The 10529-nt window shown below is 35.5% G+C and overlaps 1 protein-coding gene across 7 annotated transcripts in view; it reads right to left on the bottom strand.

Annotated features, from left to right (window-relative positions):
* Nucleotides 1–491: 491 nt before the first annotated feature.
* The window catches only part of UBE3A (ubiquitin protein ligase E3A), a 56930-nt gene continuing 46892 nt past the window's right edge, over nucleotides 492–10529 (bottom strand). For all 7 annotated transcript variants that reach the window (XM_026666832.2, XM_087967123.1, XM_087967125.1 and 4 more), the window contains 7 exons: nucleotides 7875–8019; nucleotides 6480–6685; nucleotides 5270–5434; nucleotides 3869–4024; nucleotides 3704–3777; nucleotides 1437–1580; nucleotides 492–1205 (listed from right to left, as the gene is read on the bottom strand). In XM_026666832.2, coding sequence (XP_026522617.1) covers nucleotides 1085–1205; nucleotides 1437–1580; nucleotides 3704–3777; nucleotides 3869–4024; nucleotides 5270–5434; nucleotides 6480–6685; nucleotides 7875–8019 — 1011 coding nt within the window. In that variant the 3' untranslated portion in view covers nucleotides 492–1084. The remainder of the gene's footprint in view (nucleotides 1206–1436; nucleotides 1581–3703; nucleotides 3778–3868; nucleotides 4025–5269; nucleotides 5435–6479; nucleotides 6686–7874; nucleotides 8020–10529) is intronic.

Genomic DNA, 10529 nt, shown 5'->3' with positions numbered 1-10529 from the left:
CAATGCAAAGGTGTCCTTTTAAAAAATCATTTCCCCCTGTTGCTAGATGAGGAGAGAAAAAAAGGCATCTCCTTGCTGCAGCACTGATCATATGCCTTGATAAAGAAACAGCAGTACATTAAAAAAAAAAAAAGCTTGCAGGGAAGACTGAATTGTCTATTTAAAATGTCAACTGAAGAGAAACCAATAGCTTCTTTTTAAGTGCACTTCACATGCTTTTGTTTATAGACCCAACATTCTGATGTCTCCCACGTTTTCCTATACTCTAAAATTGTTTGGCTGAAATGCACTTTTCCCAATAAATATTTTTTTTCTTAAAAAGAAAAAGGTGACATTAACTATGTTCATATTTCTATATGGCTAGAAATCTTGCTAATTAAAAACCCGGTATGCTACAAGACAAGACACGTGAAAGGCAACGTATATAATGAAATGACTTTCGTTTTTGTTTAATTGTGCTGTGGCTAAAAGTAAAGGTCTGAAGGCTGTAATTTAACATTCCAAGTTCTCCCTTCCATCTTTATTGATTCTAATGCTTTTCCACAAATGTCTTTGGGGGCTAGAACAGCAGTCATTGCATCACACCATTTTGTTTTCCAAGACTTCAAGTTTCAAAAGCAAAACTGTTCAAAAAGTACAGTTCCCGATTTTGATTTGATAACTGGGACAAAAATGTAGCACATACTTAAAAGGTTACACAATCTACAAATGATGGCAATATTTTCCTTGGGAGAGTACAGTTTTGTTTTCTTGTAAATACTCAAAAAGGCTCAACTTCAAGCAGTAATAAAACACAAGCAAAAGTGATTTAACCCTTTAAAATAAATATTCAGGAAAACCTCTCTGTACATACAAGTGAAAGAATATGTAACACTTTCACGCTAAAAGAAAATAATTTGTTCATAGAAGCAGCTGAAATCTGCTGTTCCAGCCCAGAGTCCCCAAGTGAAGAAGGGAGGCCCAAATACAGGTGACTACGGTAGCTTGCTTGCTATAGCTTATGGCCTTTTGTGGGTTTTCTCTTATTGATTTTTGGACAGGGACACCATTGCCACCAATCGTTTTATCCCTTTTATTTAATTCATTACAGCATGCCAAATCCTTTGGCGTATGTGATGGCCTTCAACAATCTCTCCTTAAGTTTCTCTTTGCTGGAATATTCCGGAAGCAAGAGGACATTAAAGCATGTATGAGATGTAGGTAACCTGGAGAAAGAAAAGAAGTGAGTCTCAGAATTGTCTTGAAATATAAACAGTTCTATTAGCTTAGCATAAGAAATACTGACATTTTATCCATGTTTTATTTCTCACTTTTCAAAGAATTAGGTTATTCAAATGCTATTAAGAGTGAGTTTATGTAACCCTCATTTGAGATGAAGTTGAAAACCTATTGCTTAACTACATTTCCTACCTATTTCTGAATTTTAAAGACTTTACCTTTCAGTGTCAGGGCCATTTTTGGCTATAATCATCTTTAGTTTTCCAAGCCCTCCTACTGGTGCTCTGTCTGTCCCTGTTGTAAACTGGAGGAAGAGTCTTTTTTGCTCATCTGTAAATGAATGGACTATTTCCCAAAATTCCCTGCAGAAGTGAAAATTAAACAGAAAAAGAAACCGTATTCAGAGCAAATAACACAAATGACTGCTTAGAGATAATCTGCATAAAACTTGCCTTTTGACATTTGCTTCAGAAGTAGCCAATACAAGATTATAATCATCCCAAAGGTGCTTTTTCAAGAGGCAATTGGACTTTCTGGTTTTTCTTTGAAGACGTTTTGCTTCTCATCCAAGAAGCTTCTTCATATCTGACTGGATGGTGGGGAATGGAAGGATTTGTACTCCTTGCAGCCAATCTAACATGCTCATACTCATTTGACCAGCTTTCTGCAAGAAGTATAAATCCTTCAATTCCTCACCATCCAGCTAGAGCTGAAGAAGCTTCTTGGATGAGAAATGAAATGTCTTCAAAGACAAACCAGAAAGTCCAGTTGCTTCTTGAGATAGCACCTTTGGGACAACCATGACCTGGATGACTGAGAATCTCCATAGACACAAGATTATAATATAAAATATAATTTCCTGTCTCATTAAAGACATAATCTCTAAGATAACTTATACAGAAGGAAATCTGGTCACATCAGTCCAGCTAAAATACCGTATATGCCGGCGTATAAGACGAGCCGGCGTATAAGACGACCCCCCAACATTTCCACTCAAAATATAGTTTGTTATATACTCGCCCCCTCTTCCGCACGCCTTCCAATTTTTGCACTTTTTTTTTTTTTTGAGGCACTTTTGTGCACTGTGGAAACGAATCCCGTGAAGCCGAAAGGAGCAGCCAGCCTTCTCCCAGCTCCCAAGGAAACGAGGCTCGCACCGCCCGGGCTCCGCTGAGGTATCCGGCTGGGGCTGTCAGGAGTTGTTACCGCTGGCGCGGCTCCGCGCGGCTCCAGTCCCGCGTTGCCTCGGGAAGGGAAAGGCAAAAAGGAAGAGCCGCGGCGGCGCTTTGCAATGGCAGCAGCGGCTCCTGGTTTTGCCTTTCCCTTCCCGAGGCAACGTGGGACTGGAGCCGCGCGGAGCCGCGCCAGCGGTAACAACTCCTGACAGCCCCAGCCGGATACCTCAGCGGAGCTCGGGCGGTGCGAGCCTCGCTTCCTTGGGAGCTGGGAGAAGGCTGGCTGCTCCTTCGGCTTCACGGGATTCGTTTCCACGGTCCGCAAAAGTGCCTCAGCCGCGGGCAGCCGCAGTGCTTCCCAATTACTATTTGCCGGCGTATAAGACGACCCGGCATATAAGACGACCCCCCCAATTGGAGGCATGTTTTTCAGGGCAAAAAAGTCATCTTATACGCCGGCAAATACGGTATGTGGACTACAGAAAGCACAACATAGATTTATTTTCTTTTTAGGAATAACTGATTGGAGTATTTCAAAATTGTATAAAAGTGACTTTCAAAACTGAAATTCCCCTATGTATGGAGACTAAAACTGATCAATTATGATGCTTTCAGAAGCAGAGTATCTCATATATCCACATGGATATTACTATGGCCAGATTCCATCTTTAATAGTGGTGACTTTCTTATTACTTTCTTTTGAGGGAAGCAAATAATTTACTTTCATCAATGCAATAAAGCACTTCTCAAGTTAGTTGAGAGTAAGAAAGCTTTACTCACTGGTTAGAGAAGAGATGTCTAATGTCTCCCCTATACAGTCCAAGATTGCTGAAGTGCTAGTAAGCATACACTGCTAGCTGGTAAAAAATACAGGAATCGTGAGGCAGCTTGGTCTTGCCTTCTTTTTTGGAAAAAGCCCAAGAGGTCTCTATGCCGACACAACTAACTTTATCAACCACACAAGGTAGTTATGAAATAGAGGTTATTTATACATGATACTTAAAATATAAATTTTAAGGCGTAAAGAGACTGATTGTGACTCCAATAAATGCATACAGAGAATAAACTGATGCTTTGTAGGATCTGGCAATTTGAAAAATGGAGATCACTCCAATTTTTACTACTTTTATTTTAGCAACCATGCCCATCACTTGAAATTTCTTGTTTGAAAGTCTAGTTAAAGATTTAAGGCTTTCAAATTTCCCCATTTTTTATAATTATGAGACTTGTATCGTATTTGGTTATTCTCCTTGTTTGGAGATATAAGTATCACTTTCTATAGCTACACATAAATAGCCTAGTCCCCATACCTAATTATAAGAGAATCTCTGGTATAGCCGCCATCATATTCTGTGGTTTCTTCTAGGGCTTGGAAGTCTAGATTCTGTAAATAGAATATACCATATCACCATTATACAATTTAACACCAACAGCAAAACCAATAATTTTTTCCCCATTTAATTAAAATGCCTTACCCTACTTCCGCAAATTAGCAATTCAATCTCCTCAGGTCTAAATAAATATTTTAGGGGAGATTCATTGGTTACCATGTGGAATCCTCTTCGAAAGGCCTTAAATTGTTTTTCCACTGATTTGTTCAGAATGTAGTCAGAATACAGATTAACGAATTCCTGTTTAATAAAAAGCAGACAACACCAAGCTTCTTTACTAAGTCAGATATGAGTCTTTGTCTCAAATAAAGAGAACTGCTCTTCCCATCATCCTCTCAAAAACTAGATATGAACTTCCTCTTGTTTAGTAGCCCTAAGACTTACACATCTGTAAGATTGCATTGATTCTACAAACTTCAAATTATTTCATAACAAGTATTTCATGTTTTGTTTATTTACCATTCACCTCTACAAGGCTGAAATCTAATGAAGTCATTAGAATTTTTCTTAAGTTGATAGTGAACAGTGGCTTTTGATTCCTTAACAAAGGAGTCCCTATCTAACACAAGATATATTTTTATTCAGAGTAGTGTCTTCACTTCACATGCTATGATTGTCAATTAACAGAACTTAATAGTAACTAATAATCAAAGTTACTGATATGCTTTCCTGAGTTGCTTTTATATTATTTGTCAACTTCTTATTTTACTTTTAAATTAAAAAAATATTAGCTTTAAAAAAAACCAGAAAGCCTTATTTTACATCAAAGCACAGGTTGCACTCATGGTTCTTTTCTTTATATACTACTCTTCTGATGATAGATAATATATGTAGCTCAGAGCTGAAGGCTTGAATTGCTAGGATTCTAGGATTCTTTGGCCTTAGTTTTTCATTGGCAGATGTTTCATTACCCTCCTCTTCCAATAACATCTTCAGGACTAAAGGATTTAAGCAGATAATGAAATATCTGTAAATGAAAATCCAAGCTTAAGAGAACATATCCATTACCATCTTCCTTCAATTTAGTGCATTTTAGGTAACGGTTAGGAATTCTGAAAGTTGTAATCTCAATGCCTGTAAAGGAAGCCAAACCGATATATACCACAAATACCAGGATGCATCAGAAATGCAGTTAGAAGCATCAGAGAAATTCAGCTTCTAGTCAGGCACAAACTTCACTTATCTGAAGTAAAATTCTAGCTCTTAGGAAGCTTTAATTGAAATCTTATGGAAATACTTAGAATGGTTAAAAAAAAGGTTGGGAGCAGACTTTAGTGCTCTATATACTTTTTGTCCCTACTGTGGCATGGTTCATTATAGTATTCAAAAAAATGCAAATCATATAAGAAGAGATCCTAAAAAAATAAATGTGCATAATACAAATAGGTTGCAGAATGTATTTACTCAATATGCTATCTTTGCAGTTTTAGAATACCACTTACTTAGATAATCACTGTATAATTGGTGGCAGCCATATTATATTACCTTTCTGTTTTCATTTGTAATAGGGATTTTATCTCCATTTTCCTTTAAATCATGCATCATTGGATTACCAAAGAGATCTGTATGAGATATCTGGAAGGTTATCATCATATCGTCTTCCACACTTCCTTCATACTGCAACAAGTCTCTTAAGCTCTGGTAGAGAACCTAAAACAGTACATATATTTCATGTAGCCTTAAAAAACACTACAAGTAGCCTGATGCATAGAATGTGTACAAACATTAAGAACCAAGCTAGATGTAGGCATCTAGTTGTAACAGTAATTTGAATATTAAAAGTAACTGTTGGAGGTTGAGAATTTGATGAGAGAAGAAGGAAGTGCCTTAATTTGTTTCTTTCCCCAAAGGATGCCTTGTTTTAATGAACCTATCTTTTAAAAGCTATTTTTTTTTTCATATCCTGGGAAAATATTGCTTCCTATAGTCAGAAAAGAGATCGCAAATTTGATTGAAAATGTCACAAAATTTAAATCATTCATCACCATTCTCTAATCAGATACATAGCTTTTCCTAATTTAAAAACCTATGCAATATTGGGAGCATACTGATAACTTAATCACAATTAATTAGTGCTTCAGAAACTAATGAACCTGGAAGTTGTTCCCTCCTCAAAATGTGGCTTTGCTATCTCATACTCCACTAGCCTCTTATCACCTGAAACAAACTGGTGTGCAATGTTAAAATTACACAACCATTTAAAAAAAACAACAAAGAATCTGTTAGTTAAGGCATCCTGAGGAAAACCCACATGATACATTTCATAGCCACATCACTGCTGATCATGGTAGTATTTTTCTAAATAAAGCTTGTAAATATTGAATTCTGTTACAGACAAATAACAGTGCATGCTCATTTTTTTCAACATTTAGCAGAGAGTTCTAGAGTATATTTAATAGATGTGTACAAATCTTATTTGATATTGACATTCTTAAAATCCACATTAACAGTCATATGATTGATAGCTTGTATAATAAACACAGTGCAGAATACAATCTCAGTAAATTATTACTTCCCTATGGAATTCTGAGACAATATTGATCCTCATTTTTACAAGTTTTTAAATTAAAAATAAGAGATGCACACACCCATACAAAGATAAACATTCAGAATATACTATAGTATCACCAGGTTTAAAATATAACAACACTGAAGTGTGGACTTCCAAACAGTAGGAAAACTTTAAAGGACTTACAGGATGAGAATCTGCCAGATCACGGAAAGTTCCTTTTTTGCCCATTAATTTCCTGTAGACAACCATTGGAAAATGGACATCCAGAATACAATTATTGTAAATAGCCAGGCCCAATACAATCCCAATCAGTGTAAACTGTCCCTCAGTTTCAAAAGAGGATGGGTTAAACCAAAACAATTTTGTGGACTCATCGTAAGTGAACATTCCTATATAAAAAAAAAAGTTACAGGATTTCACATTTAACAAGAACAGTTCAATAACTAGACATTTTCTGATTATGAGTTTTTCACTTTTCACTGTTATTAGTCACTTTAATTCATAATATACTGTTCATCACATTGAATAGACATCTGCATTTTATATAAAAGCCCCAAATGATAAAGACACCATTGTTCCCTAATATTCATTTTAGATGAACAGAACTTTAAAAGCTGAGCATTGAGAGAAGACGACCAAGAGTTCAGGCTTTTATCAAGAGTAACAAATGACTTTTGTGTGCATCTTTAACACTATATAGATTCAGAAAAAAGATATAGTATGAATGTTCCAAACTTTTGTACCCGCATACGAAGCACAATGGAAGACAACATGAAATAAAACTGCTTATTGAATGCTTATGTCAAAAACAACTTGCACACTTTTCCTAACATTTCAGGGAAACATTAAACTGTAACTGAATGTGCAAGATATTTCTGCTGAAGGAGACATTTTATATGCATTTTTACAGGCAAAAATGCCCCGTATCTTTTTTAGAAGGATATTGTGTACTTTTACTGAAGTAGATTTTTTTTAAAAAATCTGAACAAAACCCAATCATCACTGAGTGAATAGAAAGCAAACTTTTCTGAGATAAGAAAATGAACAATTTCCATCTTCTGTATTAAATAGATTCAAAGCAAAAGCATTCAATTACAGCAGGAATAAACAATCAATTTAGGTAATAATCAGGACCATGTGATTTCAACACAGCATGTGTGTTTGTACACATATTTAAACATCTAAACAAATTAATAGTTGGCCCCAAATTCATAAAATCATATAAAAACTTAAAGGTATTTCAATAATTTGGGTATTGCATGAAACTATATCAATGAGGTCATCAGATTCCACCCAATAATGTCATGGGTTTATTTATTTGTTAGATTTTGATCTCACTTCCCTGCCCCAAATCAGCTCAAAATAGCTTACAAGGAGATCTTCATTCACTTTTTCCTCAGAACAGCAAGGCTGGGCTGGTTGAGTGTGGCCCTCATCCAGCAAATTTCCATGCTAGGGGATGGACTTGAGGCTGGGTATCCTCAGTCTTGGCACAACGCTTTAATCACAGAACATGCAGTGAAAAAATTGTGAGGAGTGCAATTCCCCACACAATAACCATGAAAATTACTTACTTACCAATATCGGGGTTGAAGATTTCTTCTACAACTAGTTGAAAAAATTCTTTGGAAACTCCTCCTTCATCAACCCCTTGTTCTCCTTCAAATTCTACATACAACTGCTTTTTCAAATCTGCTGGATTTTCCATTGCAATCATTTCTAACTGCAGGGTGAGAAATAAAATAATCTTTGAGTAAGTGCATATCATTGGACATGAATTTAATTTTAAAATCATTGAACGACACAATGCAAAAGCTTCAAAAGCATCTTCTAAAGTCCATACTGAGAACACCGCGACTTCATTTTGGGGAATAGTTACAATGGGTTTTTATAGTATAAATAATTTACTCTGCTAGAGAGAACAGGGTCATAATGAATTTACAAGGGAAGGGATCCACAAGGAACCTGTTTTTGGCTTACCTTGTCGAAAAGCATGCCATTAAATTAACTGGGTTGAAATTCAAGGGTTAAAAGCCTGATAGAAATATACCACACGGGTGACATTTCAGTGGGACTGGTGTGGAACAAGGACATATAAAATAGTAACTTGCTTTATAAACTGTTTATCAGATAACTGCCAAAGAGTGAGAATCAAATTGGGGTGTCACTATTTGCAACTTTCCCAATCTTCACTCTGGAGTTAGCTTTCAAGAATCTGCATCTTCTGTCAGCTGTGACTAACTTTCCTTAAAGAAAGTCATTGCAGTCTTCTATACTTTTCCACTTTTCCACTGTCCCCCTCAAATTCTGGACACGTAGCACTTTTAAAACAAGTCCCAACATAAAAATGACCTGTAGGTGTTTCCTTTAACAATCTGGAGTGAGGATGATGGTAACCAGCTTTAACAAGGAACTTAAGGAAAGATACAACATTATCATGGCTCATCAGAAGCCGTGGCAGTTATCTAAGTATCCAGTGACTATTTAAAATGCTGTAGGACCAGATTAGCTGGTTTGGTAGCCTTTGAATTGAACTGTTCGTTACTGAAATCATTAAGGTTTTTTTTTTTAACATATAGGATAGATAAGATAGATGGATGGATGGACGGACACATACATGGAGAAAGTGAAAGGGAGAGAGAGTTTTCTTCATCCATTAACCATCATGAAAATCTCCAATTTGCAGAATGACATTCTTCCCCTCATCCCTCCCACTCAAGGATTCCCACTGAGCTGAAGAGAAAGTACAGATAGTCCTTTCCTGAACTTTGCTTCATTTTATGACTTTTCTTGACACAGTTGTTAAGTGAATTGCTGTGGTTGATAAGTTAGTAACTCAGTTGTTAAGTGAATCTGGCTTCCCCCTTGACTGATTGTCAGAAGGTCGCAAAAAATATGACCCTGGGGCACAGCAATGGTCATAAATATGAACCAGTTGCCAATCATCTGAATTTTGGTCACATGATCATGGAGATTCTGCAAAGGTCGTAACAGTGAAAAACAGTCATAAGTCACATTTTCAATTCAGATTGGTAATTTTGAACAGTCACTAAATGAAGTGTTGTAAATTGAGGACTACCTGTATGCTGCAAGAAACTCAATGAATTTCAGGATATACACAATTAGTCTGAAGCATCTGAGCCCAATCATATATTAAAATATCAATAAGCAAATACTTCTTTTATTTTGCATATTCTACTATTGTTGTCTTTCTCCTTTTCCATGAATGTACCATTTAAAAGAAATGTAAAGTTTTCCCAGGGAAAAGGGATTTTGTTGAGAATCTTGATTTCAACATAGTCTAATGACTAATGGCTAGATATGACTTGGATGAGTATCAACATGTGACAATAAACAATTTAGCCTAAGTTAAGGTTAAACAAACAATTGCTTAACACAGTATAAGCACTTTATATATTAACCTATTGAATCCATATTTTCAGAGAAATAACTGTATTACTGGATTGCAAAATGGATTTTTAAATATATATAATATATATGTAAAAATTAACAAATGAAAATCAATTAGGTCAAAGACCATGCACTTTAACAATTTAAGGACTCCATCAGAGCTAATAATTGGCAGTATTCATGAGTAAACAAAACTGTAGCACTTGCTCAATATAAAAAAATTCAATAACTGGAAAAAAAATTGAAAAAAGGCAATAACTTCCTGAACTGAAAAATACCTGCTTTTCAGATCCATATCAAAACAAAGATGGTAGTGTTTTCTTTTTTTACTCTTTGTATCATTGCCCATGTATGCATCAATATGATGGGGTTATTATGATATAATGTTAACCCATAGCTACTATTGTATATATTCCAAACTTATCTTTTAAAATATGTATGCAGTGCAATTATTTCATCCTTGTAAAATGAACTTCAAATACTTAAATTTTGTCTGAATAACTATATCTGGAATGAAAACTGAAACAAAATACTCCAGAAACTTTCATAGCTAATTGCTTTGGTCTTGGTCAAAGAAAAGCTATCAACGACTTTTTTCGGTTAAATTTGAATACTGTTTTATACGTAAAGAAACCAAGCACAATATGGAATCATTTTCATTCTATTGGATCAAAACCTTTGTTCTTTGGTCAGAAACTCACTCTAGTGTGTAAATAATTTTTTAAGGTACATATCATTTGAATGTGTCCAGAGAATATTAACAAAACATTAAGGCTCCTAATTATTATTATTTTTAGTAGTAAAAGATGTTTTATATATCAA

The sequence above is a fragment of the Notechis scutatus genome, chromosome 5 (assembly GCF_049901735.1).
Source record: "Notechis scutatus isolate UNSWTSFEM ecotype Mainland chromosome 5, rNotScu1.2, whole genome shotgun sequence".
In the NCBI taxonomy this organism is placed as follows: Eukaryota; Metazoa; Chordata; class Lepidosauria; order Squamata; family Elapidae; genus Notechis; species Notechis scutatus.
This window is presented reverse-complemented; position numbering and strand designations above follow the sequence as displayed.